This window comes from Centropristis striata, chromosome 13 (genome assembly GCF_030273125.1).
Source record: "Centropristis striata isolate RG_2023a ecotype Rhode Island chromosome 13, C.striata_1.0, whole genome shotgun sequence".
NCBI lineage: Eukaryota > Metazoa > Chordata > Actinopteri > Perciformes > Serranidae > Centropristis > Centropristis striata.
In genome coordinates, this window is record NC_081529.1 from 37482297 (window position 1) to 37504796 (window position 22500).

Consider the following 22500-nt stretch of genomic DNA (forward strand, 5'->3'; position numbering starts at 1 on the left):
GCGGAGGACAAAAAAGTCTCTACGATCAGTACAACTACATTAATTTGAGCGTGAAATCTTCAAAGTTCAGTGTAAAAATGCACTAAATGACTTCTTGTAATTAATGTTGGTCTGCTGTTCTTGCACTGAAAACAAATAAATCACAGTAAGTGTTTATTTTTTATTTGCTTCAAACCTTTTTGTAATGTAAATATTAAATCAAGACATTAAAAGTGCATTCAGACACTTTAAAATGAGCTTTTAGCTGAAGATATTTCATCACAGAATAAAAACTTAAACATTGGTTTAAATAAAGAAAAGACAGAACTTTAATCTTTCCAAAACCTGCAAAAAACAGATTCAACTTTTAATTAAAGTCGTGTCCTACAGCTCGCTGGCTGATGAAATTACACTTTTGATTTAAGTTTATTTCGAATATGAAAACAAATAATAATAAATAAAAAGTCAGACAAAACATTTAACATGACAGAATACATATTGGAAAAGGAGTGAGAAGAAGTAAAACAAACTTCACACCAACATGCTGTATAGATAGTTAACATCCTGTTTTTATAAGAGCTTTGTTACTGTTCAACATGCATTAGAGCTGAAATATGTTCAGTTATTGCACTGTAAACATGTTTAAAACGTCTGAGACTGTTGAAGATGATAAAACTCTGTGTCTTTTGTTTTTTAATGGTGACAAAGCAAAACATGTTCAGGCTTGATTATTTATCACTGAAACATCATTTATCATTAAAGCTAAATAGACCCAGCGACTGTGAAACCTCCCTCGCTGCGTATTTCTGTAAAATGTTTATTATTATTATTTCCTCCTGTTGTTATTGTGACGGTGGACCTTGATAATAAAGTGACTTTAGGGGGGAAAATCCTCTTTTTGGTCGTATTGAGTCCTTCGGTGTGGTAAACTCTGGAGACGAGCCTTCTGAATCAGGTATATATTATATATATATATATATATATATATATATATATATATATATATATATATATATATATTATATCAGGGGTCTCAAACTCAAATGACCCGGGGGCCGCTGGAGGCTGTATCAACATGACCAAAAAAAGACACAAAATTACTAAAAAAGACAAAAAATGACAGAAAAAAAAACTAAATTACATAAAAAAGACACAGAATGACAAAAAAAAGACACAAAATTACAAAAAAGGCCAAAAAAAAGACACAAAATTACAAAAAAGGCCAAAAAAAGGACACAAAATTCCAAAAAAAGACACAAAATTACAAAAAAGACACAATATTACTAAAGAAAAGGCCAAAAATTCCCAAAAAAGACACAAAATGACAAAAAAAAGGCCAAAAATTCCAAAAAAGACACAAAATTACAAAAAAAGGCCAAAAACTCATAAAAAGACACAAAATTACTAAAAAAAAGACTTAAAATGACTGAAAAAACACTAAGTTACTTAAAAAGACACAAAATGACAAAAAAGACACAAAATGACAAAAAAAGGCCAAAAACTCATAAAAAGACACAAAATTACTAAAAAAAAGACTTAAAATGACTGAAAAAACACTAAGTTACTTAAAAAGACACAGAATTACCAAAAAAAGACACAATTATTTAAAAAAGAGACAAAATGACCCAAAAAAGACACACACTTATTTTTTAAAAAGACACAAAATTATTAAAAAAAGACACAAAATGACCAAAAAGACCAAATGTATAAAAAAAAAGATAAATAAATGAGGACTAGTGTGTTGAAGGGCAGAAAGTGAAACTTGCTAACACTGACTAGATCAGTTTGTCTTCTCCTCCATGTTCTAGTTCTCCTCCACACACTGAAGTCTTCCTGTTGTTCCTCTGCTGGTGATGTAGTCATGGTGATGTGTTGTTGTTGTTGTTGTTGTTGTTGTTGTGGTGCAGGATGGACCAGGTGAAGGGAGTTCTGACTCTGCAGGGAGAAGCTCTGACTCAGGCTGTGAGTTATTATTATATTATTATATTATCACTGAGGAAACATTAACTAGACTCAGTGTGTGTGTGTGTGTGTGTGTGTGTGTGTGTGTGTGTGTGTGTGTGTTTTATCACCAGGACATCAACCTGAAGGTGGCAAAGAGCAGCCAAGTCATGCACTTCCAGTTCAGAGAGGACAAACTGTGGAAGCTGCAGCAGGTACAGATTCTACTGTTTATACTGTAAAAATTGCACAAAATTACTGAAAAAACACTAAATTACTTTAAAAAGACACAAAATGACAAAAAAGACACAGAATGACTTAAAAAAAACCCCACTAAATTACTAAGAAAAAGACACACAATTATTTAAAAAAATACAAAAAATTACCCAAAAAAGACACAAAATTGTTAAAAAAGACACAAAATTACTGAAAAAACACTAAATTACTTAAAAAGACACAAAATGACCAAAAAAAGATACAAAATTACTAAAAAAAATACAAAATAAAGGCACACAATTATTAAAAAAGACACAAAATGACACAAAAAAAGACACAAAATGGCAAAAAAAAAAGACAGAAAAAAAGACACAAACTTACTGAAAAAACACTAAATTATTTAAAAAAGACACAAAATGACCAAAAAAAGTAATTAAGGGGACCTTCCACACACAACACGGTAAAGTGCCATTCATATCAATCAATCAATCAAACTTTTTCTATATAGTGCTTTTCATACATATAAATGCAACTCAAAGTGCTTTGCAAAAATATAAAACTCACATTAAACTTTCATATCAAGGTGGGGGCCACAAAATATCATCACGAGGGCCACAATTGGCCCGCGCACCGCCAGTTTGCGACCCCTGGTGTAAAGTGTGTTTTATATATTAATTGTATCCTTGCCTAATCAATCTCTGTCTCTATTGATCAGATCCAGGATGCCAGGAACCATGTGACCCAGGCCCTCCAGCTGCTGAGCAGCAGAGACGACAGCTACCACTTTAAGACCGGAGCCGAGGTCAACAAGGTGAGTCTCCGTCTCCTAGCAACCACAGCATCCAGTCAGGGTCCCGGTCAGGGCCCCCGTCAGGGTCCCAGTCAGGGTCCCAGTCAGGGTCCCAGTCAGGGTCCCAGTCAGGGCCCCAGCCAGGGCCCCAGTCAGGGCCCCAGTCAGGGCCCCAGTCAGGGTCCCAGTCAGCGTCCCAGTCAGGGCCCCAGTCAGGGCCCCAGTCAGGGCCCCAGTCAGTCTCCCAGTCAGCGTCCCAGTCAGGGCCCCAGTCAGGGCCCCAGTCAGGGTCCCAGTCAGGGCCCCAGTCAGGGTCCCAGTCAGGCTCCCAGTCAGCATCCCGGTCAGGGTCCCGGTCAGGGTCCCAGTCAGGGTCCCAGTCAGGGTCCCGGTCAGCATCCCAGTCAGGGCCCCAGTCAGGGTCCCAGTCAGGGCCCCAGCCAGGGCCCCAGTCAGGCTCCCAGTCAGCGTCCCAGTCAGGGCCCCAGTCAGTCTCCCAGTCAGCGTCCCAGTCAGGGCCCCAGTCAGGGCCCCAGTCAGGGCCCCAGTCAGGGCCCCAGTCAGTCTCCCAGTCAGCGTCCCAGTCAGGGCCCCAGTCAGGGCCCCAGTCAGGGTCCCAGTCAGGGCCCCAGTCAGTCTCCCAGTCAGGGTCCCAGTCAGGGCCCCAGTCAGGGCCCCAGTCAGGGCCCCAGTCAGGGTCCCAGTCAGGGTCCCAGTCAGCGTCCCAGTCAGGGCCCCAGTCAGGGCCCCAGTCAGGGCCCCAGTCAGTCTCCCAGTCAGGGTCCCAGTCAGGGTCCCGGTCAGGGTCCCAGTGTCTAACTGGTTAATGTTCCTGCAGCTGATGGATGCTGTGATGCTGCAGCTGACCAGAGCCAGGAACCGTCTGACCACGCCCGCCTCCATGACGCTACCGGAGCTGGCCACCAGCGGACTCATGGTACACACACACACACACACACACACAATACACACACACACACACACACACACACTAGAGTTGTTCTGATTCCGATACCAGTATCGGAAATTGCTCCAATTCTGCCAAAAATGCGGCGAGTCCTGGAGTCCAGGCACCGATCAATCCCACGTCATTTATTAAATGAGCTCTTCAAACAGCAGCTGGTCTAGAGACGAGGAGGAACTGATGACGTAACACAGACACAACAGACACACGTGTGTCAGAGCAGGTTGATGGAGGCTACGAGCTAAGCTAAGTAGCACTAGCATGGCGGCGGTGTGGCGATATCTCCCACCAGCATGAGGCAGACGGCACCAGGGACGGGGGGATATGTCCCCCAGATTCAAAGTGGTCCTGATCTGTCCCCACACTTTCAGCGACAAACATCGTCGGTAAAACAAAATTAATGTTAGCCTGTTAGCAATTAGCAGACTGGACGCTAAGGGGTTAACATCCCCTCCGGCTCTGCAGCTAGGAGAGACTGCTGCAGGAGGACTGTGCCGATTCGACTCCTTCTTACTCTTGTTAACGAGCCTCCGGCCCCCGCGGCTCGTTAAGAAGAGCCTCCGGCCCCCTCGGCTCGTTAAGAAGAGCCTCCGGCCCCCGCGGCTCGTTAAGAAGAGCCTCCGGCCCCTGCGGCTCGTTAAGAAGAGCCTCCGGCCCCCGCGGCTCGTTAAGAAGAGCCTCCGGCCCCCGCGGCTCGTTAAGAAGAGCCTCCGTCCCCCGCGGCTCGTTTCAGAAGAGCCTCCGTCCCCCGCGGCTTGTTAAGAAGAGCCTCCGGCCCCCGCGGCTCGTTAAGAAGAGCCTCCAGCCCCCGCGGCTCGTTAAGAAGAGCCTCCGGCCCCCGCGGCTCGTTAAGAAGAGCCTCCGGCCCCCGCGGTGGTCCACAGACCTCTGAGTGTGGTTACGTTGGCTGCATCGTCTTCTTTTATCCATCTATTTACATCTTCTTCTTCTTCTTCTTCTTCTTCTTCTTCTTCTTCCTCCTCCGTCAACAGAAGATGTTCACTCCTCCCATGCCTGGAGACGTGATGGTCAACTTCTACATCAACTTGAGTAAACTGTGTCTGACGGTGTACCAGCTCCATGTGCTGCCTCCCAACACCACCAAGGTTAGAACAGCAACACCTGTGACCTCACAGCATCATGTGACTCTGTGACCTCACAGCATCATGTGACTCTGTGACCTCACAGCATCATGTGACTCATGTCTGGTTGTTCTGTTGCAGAACTTCAAGCCGGCAGGAAGCTCGGTGTTACACAACCCAGGAGCTATGTTGTAAGTTCTTTCTTTCTTTGCGAGATAGATAAACAGCAGACAGTAAATATGATCCATAATAAATACATCAAGAAGTTCTGATATATGGCGAAAGGAAACATAGTTACTGATATTATTGATTTAACCCTCTGGAGTTAAATTACACGACTTTTTCATGAAGTCACAATATAAAGAGGTCAACTTCCTGTTAGACTACTGACTGTTCATGTTTGATGATGATCTGCTGAGTCAAACCAGAGATAAAGTCAAATATATGTAGTATAAAAATATAGAACTAGATGTTCTCCTCATTTTATGTCTTATATGTTGTATTTACCACCTTTGTTCACATTGGCAACATTTAAAATTCTTCACTGAGCATGGAAGTTTTTGCAGAAATTTTTTAAATTTTTTTTGCAGTGTGCATTCAGCATTTTAATGCATCTTTAATGCATTCTTTTGTGTTTGATGTTTTTTGTGTGTTTTTGTGGTTTTTTTGTGTGTTTTTTGTAATTTTGTGTGTTTTTGTGTTTTTTGTGTGTTTTTTGTGTTTTTTGCAATTTTTTGTAATTTTTTGTAATTTTTGTGTTTACTGTTTTTATGTGTATTTTTTGTGTGATTTCTGTGTGTTTTTGTGTTTTTTGTCGTTGTTTTGTGTTTTTTGTTTTATCTGTGATTTTTGTATTTTTTTTGTGTTTTTATGTGTTTTTTTATTTTTTTGTGTTTTTTGCATTTTTTGTGATTTTTGTGCTTTTTATGTGTATTTTTTTGTTTTTGTATTTTCTTTGTGTTTTGCAGTTTTTTGTGTGTTTTTTGTCATTTTGTGTGTTTTTTATGTGTGTTTTTGTAATTTCTTGTGTAATTTTAGTGTGTTTTTATGTGTTTTTTATGTTTTTGTTTGTGTTTTTTGCAAATTTTTTCTTTTCTGTTTTTATGTGTATTTTTCGTAATTTTTGTGTGTGATTTCTGTGTGTTTTTCTGTGTTTTTTGTCGTTGTTTTGTGTTTTATCTGTGTTTTTTGTATTTTTTGTGTGTGTTTTTTGTGGTTTAAAATGTTGATCCAGTAAGTCAAAGTGAAAAAATAATTATCAGGTCATATAGATGGATAGATAGATATAGAAAAAAATGACACCAACATGGCATTATAAACATTTTAAAGTTATACAGGCAGAATGAAAAGGATTCAAAAGTGGATAAAACAGCCCAAAACTCCAAAGGCTTAATAAATCATAGACTGAGAATCCGTCCTAACGTCAGTGATTCCAGACTCTGTTTAGTGTCTTTAAGCTTCTTTCTGTTTGTTTGTTTCTCTCCAGCGAGCTGAACAACAACAGGTTTGAAGTGAGTCACGTCCATAAGGTGGAGTGTGTTGTTCCCTGGCTCAACGACACGCTGGTCTTCTTCACCATCTCCCTCCAGCTCTGCCAGCAGCTCAAAGACAAGGTGAGGCTCCTCTCAGCCAATAGGAGCACACCTGGTGATGACATCACACTCTGATAGTTTCATCAGGTCAAGTCAAAGTTTCTTTATAGACATTTAAAAACAACCTCAGTTGACCAAAGTGCTGTACAGTTATTAAAATAGAATAAAAACTATACACAAATAGTTATAAATAAAAACAATGAAAACAATAAAATACTAAAAACAGTGAAACAATAAAATAGTAATAAAAACTCAATCTAAAAACAGATTTAGAGATAAAGAGATGCCAGCTCCTCTATCCTTGATTTTGATAATAACAAGAGAGTTGTTAAGGTGGAAGAGCTGCTGTTTCCTCTCTATCCCTGTTATTATTATTGTTGTTGTTGTTGTTGTTGTTGTTGTTGCTGTCGAGAACAAACATAGTTGCTAAATTTGTCCGAAGATGACCAAAGTCTACAGAAAACATAATAAATGAACTCTTAAACCAGATAAAGTAAAGCTGCCAGCAGTGATGAACTGGCCCGAGCAGAGTGACCTGATGATTATTTGGTTCTTGGCAACAAATTGTCTGTTTTTGTGCTTTTTTTGGTGTTTTTGTGTCTTTTTGTGTCTTTTTTTGGCGATTTTATCTTTTTTTTTGTGTCTTTTTTGTCGTTTTTTTGTGGTTTTTGGGTCATTTTATGTATTTTTTCGTCATTTTATGTGTTTTGTTTCTTTTTGGGTCATTTTATGTCTTTTTTGTGTATCTTTTGGGTCTTTTTTTGTCTTTTTTTTCTTCTTTTTGTTTCTTTTTGGGGTCTTTTTTTGTCTTTTTACATCTTCTTTTGGTCACAAAATGACCAAAAAAGACAAAAAATGTACAAAAAAGCCCTTGGATTTAGAAGAGTTAGATCATTTATCTTGTTTTAAGAGTTAATTTCTTATTTTAAGTGTTCAACATGCTTATTTCTAGATTTAATAATCTTAATTTAATAAATCTTGTCAAGGTAAATTATCTGTCCATGCAGCAAGATCATTTCCCTCAGATTTACTGTTTGATCTGGTTTTAGACCTTTAGATTTACTGTTTGATCTGGTTTTAGACCTTTAGATTTACTGTTTGATCTGGTTTTAGACCTTTAGATTTACTGTTTGATCTGGTTTTAGACCTTTAGATTTACTGTTTGATCTGGTTTTAGACCTTTAGATTTACTGTTTGATCTGGTTTTAGACCTTTAGATTTACTGTTTGATCTGGTTTTAGACCTTTAGATTTACTGTTTGATCTGGTTTTAGACCTTTAGATTTACTGTTTGATCTGGTTTTAGACCTTTAGATTTACTGTTTGATCTGGTTTTAGACCTTTTTTCCTCCATTACTTCATGAGTTTGACTCTCTGAAATGCTTTGGTCTGAGTTAATCTGCTGTCTCTCAATAGAGATTTTCTGAAAGAGTCACAAAGTCTCTGATCCGACTTCAGCTCTGATTCTAAAGTCTCTGAGTGTCTGATCTCTAACAGTCTGTCTGTCAGCTTGGTTATTGTTCTGTTTCAGCTGCTCACTCTGATGGAAGCTGCTGTTCAAAGGCTCCTGCTGCACACACATTAGTAGATTATAATCCCTGGTCCTAGCGAGCATATCAAAGTGTTCTGCAGCGATTAAAATGTCAAAATGCTGTGCAGCATTTCCATCAAAACATCAGGGTCAGCTGTGAGAAAACCAGATAGCTAACCAGGAGCTAGTGCTACACTGCTACAACCAGCTGACAAAAAATAAGGAATAAATCACTAGAATCAAGCAAATACATGCTGGAAACAAGTCAAATTATCTGCAGTAAGTTAATGTTTCTCTAAAATTACTAAAAAAAAAAAAAAGAAAGAAAGAAAGGCCAAAGAAAGACAATAAAAACAAAAAAAGACACAAAATTATTTTTAAAATGACAAAAAAGTCACAAAATTACTAAAAAAAAGACACAGAATGACTGAAAAAAACACTAAATTGCTTAAAAAAGACACAAAATGACCAAAAAAGAAACAAAATTACAAAAAAAAGACACAAAATTATTTTTAAAAAGACACAAAATTAGCAAAAAAAGACACAAAATTAGCAAAAAAAGACAGAATTACCAAAACAGACACAAAATGATTAAAGAAGACACAACATTATTTAAAAACACACAAAATTATAAAAAAAAACACACAAAATAACAGAAAAAACTAAATTACTTTAAAAAGACACAATGACAGAAAAAACTAAATTACTTAAAAAATGACACAAAAAATTACACAAAAAAGACACAAAATGACCAAAAAAAGACAAAACATATTTCCTTCTGATGCCGATGTCCTGGTTGACTGCCACAGTGTGTTTCTGACATGTAAATATCTGCTGCTAAAGTGTTTTTATCTTGTTTTTAGACCCTTTTTTGCAGTGTGCTGGTGGTAAAGTGACTATTTAAATGCTAATGTAGCTCCTCCGTCCCTGCAGATCTCTGTCTTCTCCAGTTTCTGGAACTACAGACCGTTCTAACCTGGTCCTGTCCGTCCACCAGAGACCAACCACCGAGTGTAAGGGACACCTGGGAAGGTTTTATTTTACATATATATATATTTATATATGTGTATATTTATCATCCAGTCATTCAAGTGTTGCAGGATTAGCTGAAGGAACCAATCAAAGATGATCTCGTGTTAGCTTAGCTCACAGCACTGGACTTCGCTATGAATGAATGCGATTGTTGCTGATTTGTTATTAGAATAATTTGTATTTGTTATTGTGTGAAACAGGAACTCTCAGGGCTGGACGACCAATCACAGCTCAGCTCACAGTGCTCAGAGGGGTTTATTCCTCAAATACGCTGATTTCCTTCACAGACGTTTCTTTATCGTTTTCTATTCTCCTCCAATATAATCGTACTTTAATAGTCAGATTTCACGTCAAAGTTAACTTTGCCTCTCCAAGAGCTCGTCAAGTCTGAGAAAAATAACTCAAGGAACACAAATATGTCTCGGTTATTTTGAAGGAGAATGAATTGAGACATAATTGAGACATCAGGGGCATATACTCCTATGAGATCTCCTCAGTTTATCCCATTTCTCAAGTAGGGCTGCAACTTAACGATTATTTTCATTATGGATTAATCTGTCGATTATTTAAACGATGAATCCATTAGTTGTTTGGTCAATAAAATGTCTAAAAATATCAATCAGTGTTTCCCAAACCACAAGATGACGTCAAAAGACACAAAACGACCAAAACAAAGACACAAAATAACTAAAAAAAGAAACAAAGACACAAAAAGACCCCAAAAAAGACACAAGATGACTAAAAAAAGACACAAAATGACTAAAAATATCAATGAGTGTCTCCAAACCACCAGATTTTGTCCTCAAATCTCTTGTTTTGTCCACAAACCAAAGAGATATTCAGTTTATTGTCATAAAGGAACAAAGAAACCAGAAATATTCACATTGAAGAAGCTGAAATCAGAGAATTTGGACTTATTGTCTTTAAAAAACTGCTCAAACCAATTATTAGATTATCAGAATAGTTGATGATTAATGTAATAATCGATTATTGATCCATTAATTGAATAATTGTGTAACATGCTCCTCAAACCAGGACTTTAACCAGGAGAACATAAAATTACAGAGAAAGTCAGAAAATGACCAAAAAGTTACAAAATTAGACACAAAATGACCAAAAATGACACAAAACTACTGAAAGAAAAGACAGAAATTGACCAAAAAATTGCACTAAATTACCCAAAAAGATACAAAATGGCCAATAAAACACAATAAATGACCCCAAAAAAAGAAGCTGTCAACATGCTACTCTCTAAACTGGACGACTGTATTCCTCTTGAATTATCAAAATAGTCGACTATTAATTTAATAATCGATTATTGATCCGTTAATGGTATCATTGTTGCAGCTCTGCTACTAAGCCACCAGGACGTGTTGTTTTGCTCTCAAGTCTGAGAAAAATGACTCAAGTTGCACAATTAATGTCTCGGTTATTTTGAAGGAGAATTGAATTGAGACATAATTGAGACATCAGGTGCATATACTCCTATGAGATCTCAATGATCTCAAATGTTTTTCTCAACTCAACCTCCTTTATCTTGGAGACGTCTTGTCTCTGTTTAGCTCATCTCTTCCTCCTGAAGCTCCTTGAGGAGAAGTCATTCAGAAACTATTGATCTCAGAATGAATATGAGACCCAGATTGAGCAACATGAGCAACTTATCTTTCCTCTGGGTTGCTTCTGGTCCGGATCAGTCCATTGGTTGCCAAACAAAAGTTAATTTTCGCCCATTTCAGCTTCTTTAATGCAGAAAAAATGAAAGCTAACCAAAATGTCATGTGAGAACATTTTCATCACCCATTGGTTAATTTTTTTTCTTTAACCCATAGGAACCTATGGTGACACCCGTGTAACAAACACTTTAAATCTGGTAGAGTCTCAGTTTAAACCCATTTAACAACTCTAACCCTTTAATAGTTTGTCCTGTGTTACATTTAACTGGTTCTGAACTAATTAAAGTCACTGTTTTGATTTATGTGATGGAGATGCAAAGAAAAAGGCCAATGGTTATTTGTTAATATTTATTATTAATGTGTTACTTAAAAACAAATCTGAAAAATAATTAGTTGTTAAACAGCACTATTAATGTCACAATTTTGATAAATGTTGTGGAGATGCAAAGAAAAAGTCAAATTTGTGTTTCTGTAAGCAGAAAAAGTCTATTTTATTTATTTTAAAATAAGAAATATTATGAACACAAATACCAGAAACACCCAATATAACATTTATGTCACATCACAGATCTTTGACATTTAGGGGTAGTATTTATTTTTTTAAATATCATAATGTGTTCTATGTGGTCCACTTGGTCTGTGGTATACCCCCATAATTTTACTTTAAGGATATTTGGGTCTGGCTTCTAATGGGTTAAAGATATTTTTGGCCATTTAATTTAATTATTGACAGGAGAGAGAGGCCGGCTTGTTGTTTGTTGGGTTTAAATGTGAGCTGTGAAGGGAAACAGAAGTATTATTATTAGGAAAAGATTCCCACTGTGATCTGATGGAGGATACAAACATGTTGGTGGATAATAAATCCTGTTGAACTGTGAAAGAGGAAACATGAAACCAGTTTGTGGACCAGTTTCAATGTCCAGAGTTCCTCAACGCGATCAAACAGGAAGTTCATTCAAGTTTGGGAGGTTTCAGCCTTGTAGAACCTGATAATGTAATAAAAATCTGCACTTGAGTCCATTGAAAATGTAATAAAACCTTATAATGTAATAACTTCCCAATAATGTAATAAAGTGCATTTCCCAATAATGTAATGCACTTTTTTTTAACCAATAATGTAATAAAGTATAACATTAATGGAGGTTATTACATTATCAGGTTAGCCTTCATTTCCCAAGTCCTGATAATGTAATAATTCCCCAATATTGTAATAATGTAACAGCAGACCACCCATTACTTGGGTTCAAGTGGATGTTTATTCACTTTTGACCCATTATCACTGGAACCCTTGGGGCCAATCAGAGCTCAATGCATCCTCAATGGTGGTTTTCGGCCATATTGGATTTTCCGCCATCTTTGATTTGATCAAAAACCTTCCATTAATGTCCAACTTTATTACATTATTGGTAAAAAGTGTATTACATTATTGGGAAATGCACTTTATTACATTATCGGGAAGTTATTACATTATCAGGTTTTATTAAATTTTCAATGGACTCAAGTGCAGATTTTTATTACATTATCGGGTTCTACAAACCTTCACACAATGTTTTAATCAGATGTGATGGATGGAGAGATGAGAAATAGTCCATGACTTTTGTTTTTTTCAGGCACGTCTGTATTACTAAGTGCCAAGTCTGAGTCTCCTAGTCGTCATGACAACTCGGATGCTGGTTTCAGGATCTAAACTCTGATTCTTCTGTTTGACGTTAACGAGGCGTTAGAGGGACGTTGGAGCTGGGCTACTGCTTCCTTTTGTTGTTGTTTTTGTTATTGTTTATTTCCCAATTGTGGCGGAAATGACACAACTTACATTCCTTGTTTGTTACTGCAGGAATATAATATTATATAATATAATATAAATGATAAGCTACTTGTCGTGTCTGCTCTATGTTCATATTTATTTTACACTTTTTTTGCACATTAAATATGTTTTTGATTCCCTGTGAATGAGATGCTAATCCAATCATGAACAAATGAATTAATTCCAGTAAGTGTTAATTTTGAAAAGCTGCCTCTCGAATAAAATGTGGAAATTATTTATCTGATGTCTGTGCAATAAAATATTCCAAACAATAATCTCTGCTGCCTCTCATTCAACTCGTTTGTCTCCTCATCCAAAGCATTTATACTACGGCTCACAATTAAAAGAATTTTAATCGTGATCACGATTTTAGCCGCCATGATTAAATTAATGTGATCATTGGTGATATTTCCATTTTAAAATGAGTCTCTCCTGCAGATCTAATCAACACTTTCTACACCAGTAGTCCTCCAACCACCAGGGGGCGGGGCCGTGTTTCTCCCTGAAAACAGCCTGGTTGCTGATTGGATAGAACGCTAAGCAGGATGTGACGTAGTACTGGACGCCACAACAACACGCAACATTTGTAAAAGCTGATGAAGCAGTGTACAACTTAGCAACTTTGTTGCTACATTTAGCAACTTTTCAGACCCCCTTAGAGACTATTTTTCAAGAAAGCGACTGGAGACAAATCCAGAGACTTTTTCTGGTGTTATTGGAGACTTTTGGAGACTCGTTCTTACTCTTCTTAATGAGCCGCGGGGCCGGAGGCTCTTCTTAACGAGCCGCGGGGGCCGGAGGCTCATTAAGAAGAGTAAGAACGAGGCGACGCGGCTCAGTCCTCCTGCAGCAGTCTCTCCCAGCTGCAGAGCCAGAGGGGATGTTAACCCCTTAGCGTCCAGTCTGCAAATTGCTAACAGGCTAACAGTTAGCTCTGTAGCAGTACAGTGTGTATGTGCTAACAGGCTAACAGTTAGCTCTGTAGCAGTACAGTGTGTATGTGCTAACAGGCTAACAGTTAGCTCTGTAGCAGTACAGTGTGTATGTGCTAACAGTTAGCTCTGTAGCAGTACAGTGTGTATGTGCTAACAGTTAGCTCTGTAGCAGTACAGTGTGTATGTGCTGCTGCTGCAGGAGCTGTTAGCTTAGCGATCTCTGTTTGTTTACAACAAGCACCAGACACTAAAAACGGTTGCTATTGTTTGTTTAAAAGTAGTGCAATAAAAATACAGATGTTTTCCCCAACATGATGAATAATCCTGATTACAATATTATCAAAATAATCGTGATTATCATTTTGGCCATAATGGTGCAGCCCTAGTTTTTACCCATGGTTTTTAGTGCCTTGTTTCTAAAGAAACATTAACAATTTGTATTCAAGAACTCTCCAGTGTTCTGAAACAACAAGAGGAAGCGTTCCTGCAGGTTTTAATGTCCAATAGTTAATGATCTCTGCACGGTCACATGCTGCTGAATCATCAGAGACACAACAGCAGTAAAACATCTTGAGAGTGGTGATCTGTGAAACAAACACTTTAGTTTAACTAACAATGGACAACGAAACTAAAACTAATGAAAAATCCAATTAATACAAATTTACGAGAAAAAAAGTGACTTTTGTTTTAAAAAAGTAACGAATTTAGGAGAATGAAGTGACAAATTTACTAGAGTTTGAAAACAAAAAATCACAATGAAATTAAAACTAATGAAAAATCCAAAACTATTATAACCTTGGTTTGAACCCACAGAGAGCAGGAAGCTGCAGTTTACAGCCTCATTATGGAGTCTAGACTCAGAACAAACATATATCTCTTGTTATTATTATTATTATTATTATTATTATTATTATTATTAGGGCCTCGGGGCAATCTCCCCAGCACTGGTCCCATACAGCAATATCTGTAGGGACCAGTGCTGCACTACTGTTATACTGTGGATTTCTTCTTCTTCCTCTTCCAGACGCAATTTCGTCCCGCTACTAGTCCTACAACTTGAAGAGTTGCAGGACAAATTATATATCAAAACGTGCGCTTTGATCGGGATCGGTGTGCTATTACTTTTCTCTACAGAATATGAATTTTTTGCGACGTAATCCACATTTCGATAGGTCATATAGTTTTTTATCAATCCCTGTTCAATGACCATGATCATTTTTGGAGAAATTCTGAGATTATAATGGGTGTGTATTGCACGGAATGTTCGTGTCACAGTGTGTGACATCATCACCAGAGTGTAGAGGGAGAGAAAAAACTGTCAAAAAATAAATTTGAAAACTGCGCTCCAGGCCGCAAATTCCACTCTACAGAAATAATTTATACATAGAAACGTAGGAAAATTAGTCTTCTCCCTCACAATCCTCTGGTAAAGCTGTCAGAGTTATAGTTTGGGCGTAGGACGCACAGATGATCCACCAACACCACCAACAGCCTCATTGGCTCCCATATTAAAAACGCAGGAAGATTTCTGAAAAAGGGAGATGTAACAGTTTTTTTAGATCGCTCTAACAAAGCTATTTTTTCATTTTTCTTAAAAAAAAACATATGTAGACGTTCAGGAAGAACTCAGGACGCTCAAAGTGAAGTCGGATCAATGATAGGTATTATGGTTTTGCCAAAAATGCTTTCTGTTCGAGGCCAGAAATTCCAGTCTGTCCACCTCTGGCTGCTGTCACTGTTCAGGAACATTCAGGTGGCAGTTAATTCTGTTGATTGCCTTTGATCTTTGATGTGATTACAGTTACAGATACACACACACACTCCTCACACATGCTTCAAGCACACGCACGCACAGGTAACTTTATGCGATTTTCGCTACACACACACATTTTGAGGTTAAAGGGCATAGTTTGAAATCTCATCACACCGGCAGTAGCCGCCGTGGCCCTTTCAGAATTTCCCCAGAGGAAATGTTCTAGTTATTATTATTATTATTATTATTATTATTATTATGTATGCCTTCATATGATGTTGTGTTCTATGTCTTTGTGGTTTGCTTGGATCCATAAATGAACAAGAGAAGGAACATAAAACAGATTAAAGTGGCCATTTTAATCACCTTTATTCATGTGTTAAAACATAATAAAACATTCTTTCATCAACTGAAAGAAAGAGGAAGTGACTTTCAAATATACAGAAGAATGAAAACACAACTGGGTGTCTGCAGCTCCTCACTCATAAAACCCGTATAAAGTGATAAAGTGATAACGTGATAAAGATCACAGGTGTTAAATTTAGTTTTTTATGTGTGCAAGTCGATTAAATTTGCTTTGCAAAGATTTGGCACAAAAGACACTAAAACTTAAAGGTTCAGCTGGTCGTTGATCAAACTTCACAGCCTCCATCAGGACTCCATCAGGACTCCATCAGGGCTCCATCAGGGCTCCATCAGGACTCCATCAGGGCTCCATCAGGGCTCCATCAGGGCTCCATCAGGACTCCATCAGGGCTCCATCAGGACTCCATCAGGGCTCCATCAGGACTCCATCAGGGCTCCATCAGGGCTCCATCAGGACTCCATCAGGACTCCATCAGGACTCCATCAGGGCTCCATCAGGACTCCATCAGGGCTCCATCGCCATGTTCTCCACGCCAACCTTTCGATTTTGAAACTGTTGAGGAAACAAAGATAAAGGGATTTTACCACTGTAATCAACAGATACGTACTGTTATTAGAAAATATTATAAAACAATGCATTTAATCTGATAGAGTGTGTTATTAATTAGGCAAAAATAATGATATGAGTAATGTAAATTTGTCACTTTTTTCTTGTAAATTTGTCACTTTTTTCTCGTGAATTTGTCACTTTTTTCTTGTAAATTTGTCACTTTTTTCTTGTAAATTTGTCACTTTTTTCTCATAAATTTGTCACTTTTTTCTCGTAAATTTGTCACTTTTTTCTTGTAAATTTGTCACTTTTTTCTCGTAAATTTGTCACTTTTTTCTCGTAAATTTGTCTTTTTTTTCTCATAAATTTGTCACTTTTTTCTCGTAAATTTGTCACTTTTTTTCTTGTAAATTTGTCACTTTTCTCATAAATTTGTCACTTTTTTCTTGTAAATTTGTCACTTTTTTCTCGTAAATTTGTCACTTTTTTCTTGTAAATTTGTCACTTTTTTCTCGTAAATTTGTCTTTTTTTCTCATAAATTTGTCACTTTTTTCTCATAAATTTGTCACTTTTTTTCTTGTAAATTTGTCACTTTTATCATAAATTTGTCACTTTTCTCATAAATGTGTCACTTTTTCTCGTAAATTTGTCACTTTTTTCTCGTAAATTTGTCACTTTTTTCTTGTAAATTTGTCACTTTTTTCTTGTAAATTTGTCACTTTTTTCTTGTAAATTTGTCATTTTTTTCTCATAAATTTGTCACTTTTTTCTCATAAATTTGTCATTTTTTTCTCATAAACTCGTCACTTTTTTCTCATAAATTTGTCATTTTTTTCTCATAAATTTGTCACTTTTTTTCTTTAAATTTGAGATTTTTTCCCGTAAATGTGTCACTTTTTTCTTGTAAATTTGTCACTTTTTTCTCCTACATTTTGTCACTTTTTTCTCATAAATGTGTCACTTTTTTCTCATAAATTTGTCACTTTTTTCTTGTAAATTTGTCACTTTTTTCTCGTAAATTTGAGATTTTTTTTCCCGTAAATGTGTCACTTTTTTCTTGTGAATTTGTCATTTTTTTCTAATATTTATTCTATTTTTAATTATTTATTTTATTCTATTGTTGCACTGTGTTTATGTATTTTAGTATTTTTACCGTATTTCCTGTAATAAACTGTGATATCTGTAAAGCACTTTGGTCAACCCGGTTGTTTTAAATGTGTCTATAAATAAAGTTTGAGTTGACAACAAATGTTTCTTTTCCTTCACTTGTTCTTGTTCTTGTATGTGTTTATTACTTTCTCATCGTCGCAGCAGCAGCAGCAGCAGCAGCGGATCAGAACCAGAACCACCAGCAGCAGGACCAGACCTGGAACCAGAACCACCAGTCAGGGACTTTACAGGGACGTATAATATAACCTGGATACGTCAACAATGTTCAGAATTGCTTTATCCACTAAAATACAAAAGTTCACTGCAAGGTTATAATAGTTTCTTTGGATTTTTCATTAGTTTTAGTTTTAATTTTGTTCATTGTTTCCAAATTCAGTTAGTTTTAATGAGTTTTTAGAGTGAGTTTGCTAGTTGTGGTTTAGTTTTTATTAGTTGTAGTTTAGTTTTTATTAGTTGTAGTTTAGTTTTTATTAGTTGTAGTTTAGTTTTTATTAGCCAGATTCAATAAGGTCACAATAAATGTTCCCTGTTTGTCACTTTTTTCTCGTAAATTTGTCATTTTTTTCTCATAAATGTGTCACTTTTTTCTCGTAAATTTGTCACTTTTTTCTCCTAAATTTGTCACTTTTTCCTCCTAAATGTGTCACTTTTTTCTCCTAAATTTGTCACTTTTTTCTTGTAAATTTGTCACTTTTTTTCTTTAAATTTGTCACTTTTATCTCAAAAGACCTCTATGAAGCGGATCACGAAAAATCTGTGTACCTCGCCCGGCACGGGTAAACCGGGGCCCCCTCCTGGAGCCAGACCCGGGAGGGGAGCACGCAGGCGAGCGTCTGGTGGCCGGGCTTTTGTCCATGGGGCCCGGCCGGGCTCAGCCCGAAGAAGCGACGTGGATCCGCCGACCTGTGGGCCCACCCCCCGCAGAGTAGGGCATAGGGGTCGGGTGCAGTGGGAGTCGGGCGGCAGGCGAAGGCGGGTACCTGGGCGTGCTGACCCCCGGCTCCAGCGGCTAGCTCTGGGGACGTGGAACATCACCTCGCTGGCGGGGAAGGAGCCCGAGCTTGTGCGGGAGGTGGAGCGTTACCAGCTAGAAATAGTTGGGCTCACCTCCACACATAGCTTGGGCTCTGGAACCAAACTCCTGGAGAGAGGCTGGACTCTCTCCTTTTCCGGAGTTGCCCAGGGTGAGAGGCGCCGGGCGGGTGTGGGGATACTCACAAGCCCCCAGCTGAGCGCCGCTGTGTTGGAGTTCTCCCCGAGGAACGAGAGGGTCGCCTCCTTGCGGCTGCAAGTCGCGAGGAGAAGGTCTCTGACTGTTGTCTGTGCCTACGCACCGAACAGCAGTTCGGAGTACCCAGCCTTCTTGGAGTCTCTGGGTGGTGTCCTGGAAGGGGTACCGCCTGGAGACTCTGTAGTTCTTCTGGGAGACTTCAACGGTCACGTGGGCAACGATGACGGTACCTGGAGGGGGGTGATTGGGAGGAACGGCCCGATCTGAACCCGAGCGGTGTTTTGTTATTGGACTTCTGTGCTAGTCATGGATTGTCCATAACGAACACCATGTTCGAACATAGAGTTGCTCATAAGTGTTCCTGGTACCAGAGCACTCTAGGCCAAAGATCGATGATCGATTTCATTATCGTATCGTCAGATCTGCGGCCGCATGTTCTGGACACTCGGGTGAAGAGAGGAGCAGAGCTGTCAACTGATCACCACCTGGTGGTGAGTTGGATCAGGTGGCGGGGGAGGATGCTGGACAGACCTGGCAAACCCAAACGGGTAGTGAGGGTGAACTGGGAACGTCTAGCGGAGGCCCCTGTCCGCAGGGTCTTCAACTCACACCTCTGGAAGAATTTCTCCAACATCCCGGGTGAGGTTGGGGACATGGAGTCCGAATGGGCCATGTTCAAAGCCTCAATTGTTGATGCGGCTGGTAGGAGCTGCGGCAACCCAAGAACCCGCTGGTGGACACCAGCGGTGAGGGAGGCCGTCAAGCTGAAGAAGGAGGCCTTTCGGTCTTGGCTGGCCGAGGGGTCTCTGGTATCAGCAGACAGGTACCGTTCGGCCAGAAGGGCTGCAGCTGCGGCAGTCGCGGAAGCAAAAACTCGGGTATGGGAGGAATTCGGGGAGGCCATGGAGGAGGACTTTCGGTCGGCCTCAAAGAGGTTCTGGAAAACCGTCGGGTGTCTCAGGAAGGGAAAGCAGGGCTTGGCCCAAGCTGTGTTCAGCAGGGGAGGAGACCTGCTGACCCGACCTGTGGATGTCGTCGGACGGTGGAAAGAACACTTTGAGGAACTCCTTAATCCAGCCAACACGTCCTCTGTAGAGGAGGCAGAGTCTGAAGACTCAGGGGAAGACTCACCAGTAACCCTGGCAGAGGTCGCCGAGGTAGTCAAAAAGCTACCCGGCGGCAAGGCGCCAGGGTTGGATGAGATTCGCCCTGAGATGCTGAAGGCTCTGGACACTGTTGGGCTGTCATGGTTGACACGCCTCTTCAGTGTCGCGTGGAGGTCTGGGACAGTGCCAGTGGAGTGGCAGACTGGGGTGGTGGTTCCCATTTTCAAAAAGGGACCGGAGGGTGTGTTCCAATTACCGTGGAATCACACTCAACCTCCAGGGAAAGTCTACTCCAGGGTGCTGGAAAGGAGGCTCCGGCCGATTGTCGAACCTCGGATTCAGGAGGAACAATGCGGCTTCCGTCCTGGCCGTGGAACAACGGACCAGCTCTTTACCCTTGCGAGACTTCTGGAGGGGGCATGGGAGTTTGCCCATCCAGTCTACATGTGTTTTGTGGACTTGGAGAAGGCCTACGACCGTGTCTCTCGGGGAGTCTTGTGGGGGGTACTGCGGGAATATGGGGCACCGGGCTCGTTGCTACGAGCTATCCGGTCCCTATATAACCAAAGTGAGAGCTGTGTCCGCATACTCGGCACAACGTCAAACACGTTCCCAGTTGGTGTTGGCCTCCGCCAGGGTTGCCCCTTGTCTCCGATTCTGTTTGTGGTTTTCATGGACAGGATCTCAAGGCGCAGCCGGGGGGAGGAAGGGATTCGGTTTGGTGACCTAAGAATTGCATCTCTGCTTTTTGCAGATGATGTGGTTCTTTTGGCTTCATCAAGCCGGGACCTCCAGCACTCATTGGGGCGGTTTGCAGCCGAGTGTGAAGCGGTTGGGATGAGAGTTAGCACCTCCAAGTCTGAGGCCATGGTTCTCTGCCGGAAAACGGTGGACTGCCCCCTCTGGGTGGAGAGAGGTACTGCCCCCTCTGGGTGGGGAGAGGTACTGCCTCAAGCGAAGGAGTTCAAGTATCTCGGGGTCTTGTTCACGAGTGAGGGTAGAACGGAGCGTGAGATGGACAGGCGGTTTGGTGCAGCGTCAGCAGTGATGCGGGCGTTGTACCGGACCTTCGTGGTGAAGAAGGAGCTGAGCCTGAAGGCAAAGCTCTCGATTTACCGGTCCATCTACGTTCCAACCCTCACCTATGGTCATGAACTTTGGGTAGTGACCGAAAGAGCAAGATCGCGGATACAAGCGGCTGAAATGAGCTTCCTCCGTAGGGTGGCTGGGCTGAGCCTTAGAGATAGGGGGAGGAGCTCAGACATCCGGAGGGAGCTCGGAGTAGAGCCGCTGCTCCTTCTCCTCTAAAGGAGCCAGCTGAGGTGGTTTGGGCATCTGGTAAGGATCCTCCCGGGCGCCTCCCGTTAGAGGTGTTCCGGGCACGTCCAACTGGTAGGAGGCCCCGGGGAAGACCCAGAACACGGTGGAGGGATTATATCTCTCTCCTGGCCTGCGAACTCCTCGGGGTCCAGGAGGAGCTGGACGTTGTGGCTGGGGAGAGGGACGTCTGGAACGCCCTGCTTAGCCTGCTGCCCCCGCGACCCGGCCCCGGATAAGCGGAAGAAAATGGATGGATGGACTTTTATCTCGTATATTTTAGATTTTTTTAAATGTGTCACTTTTTACTCCTAAATTTTTCACGGTTTTCTCGTAAATTTCTCACTTTTTTCTCATGAATTGGATTTTTCATTAGTTTCAGAGTGAGTTTGCTAGTTTTAACTAGTTTTTATTTTTTGGAAAATGCTTAGTTTTAGTTTAGTTTTTATTAGTTTTAGTTGTTTTGTAATGTAATATAATGTTCAATAAAGAATGATAAAAATATATATTATGCTACATATAATGTTTGACATTGTGTGCAACCAAGTTAAGAATAATATAACTATACTGCAGATTGCTACATGCAAATACATATTTAACAGTCTGAAGCTTAAAACTAAAAGGGAAACATAAACAAGCTGTATAATAAATAATAATAAAGCCTTTGTTTACATTTCCCTGATTTAATTTCCATATTCTGATTTCCTGAAATGTTGATTTCTCACGGTGTAAACGGAATCTTCTGTGAGAGGAATATGTTTCTGCTGCTGCCTCGTAGAAATCATCAACATGTTGAACTGTAAAATGTTTTTATTTCAGCTTCACTCACCGATGAAGATGAAGAAGACGGCAAAGAAGGCGACGTCCCAGTCGGACTGGAAGAAGTTCAGCCTGGAGAAAACCTGGCTGACCTGGTCCTGGATCTGCTGCTGCACCTCCCTCTGCTCCATCACTCTGAGGAAAGACACAGGAAGCATGCAGCATGAAACATGAAACATGAAACATGAAGCATGAAGCATGCAGCATGGAGCTCTCTGATATCTGACTCTGTTAGTTTGCATCATATGTTGATTCACATCAACATCACACAGACTCAGTGAAGTGAAACACAGCAGACTTTAGGCCACAAAGGTTCAAAACCTTTAGATTCATTCAGACATTCCCTTCCTTTTCTCTAATGTTTCCTTTATAAGTATATATATATATCGTATATTTATCTATAAGTATATATATATATAGAAATATATAACTACTTATAAAGGAAACATTAGAGAAAAGGAAGGGATTTCAATATATATTCTCAAGTTTCAATATATATATTATGGCAAGCCGTTCAGGAAATTATCATATATATGGATTAAAAACCTGAGAATATACTATATATATATATATATATATATATATATATATATATATATATAGTATATTCTCAGATTTTTAATATATATTCTCAGGTTTTGAATCCATA

The 22500-nt window shown here is 39.7% G+C and overlaps 2 protein-coding genes across 4 annotated transcripts in view; one reads left to right on the top strand and one right to left on the bottom strand.

Moving 5' to 3' along the window:
- rogdi (rogdi atypical leucine zipper) overlaps positions 1-12878 on the top strand; it is a 23144-nt gene extending 10266 nt beyond the window's left edge. The window contains exons 4-12 of the mRNA XM_059348034.1: positions 1887-1941; positions 2055-2135; positions 2852-2947; positions 3765-3863; positions 4883-4996; positions 5114-5163; positions 6459-6585; positions 9028-9107; positions 12410-12878. Of these exons, the coding sequence (XP_059204017.1) occupies positions 1887-1941; positions 2055-2135; positions 2852-2947; positions 3765-3863; positions 4883-4996; positions 5114-5163; positions 6459-6585; positions 9028-9069 (664 nt within the window). The 3' untranslated portion in view covers positions 9070-9107; positions 12410-12878. The remainder of the gene's footprint in view (positions 1-1886; positions 1942-2054; positions 2136-2851; positions 2948-3764; positions 3864-4882; positions 4997-5113; positions 5164-6458; positions 6586-9027; positions 9108-12409) is intronic.
- A 2605-nt stretch (positions 12879-15483) lies between these two features.
- Positions 15484-22500, bottom strand: part of smim22 (small integral membrane protein 22) — a 7425-nt gene continuing 408 nt past the window's right edge. The window contains exons 2-4 of one of the 3 annotated variants that reach the window (XM_059348610.1): positions 21862-21986; positions 17504-17574; positions 15484-16210 (exon numbers count right to left, since the gene is read on the bottom strand). In XM_059348610.1, coding sequence (XP_059204593.1) covers positions 16163-16210; positions 17504-17574; positions 21862-21982 — 240 coding nt within the window. In that variant the 5' untranslated portion in view covers positions 21983-21986 and the 3' untranslated portion in view covers positions 15484-16162. Of the gene's footprint in view, positions 16211-17503; positions 17575-21861; positions 22172-22500 lie in introns of those variants that run through there. The other 2 variants (XM_059348608.1, XM_059348609.1) reach the window with 2 other exon arrangements.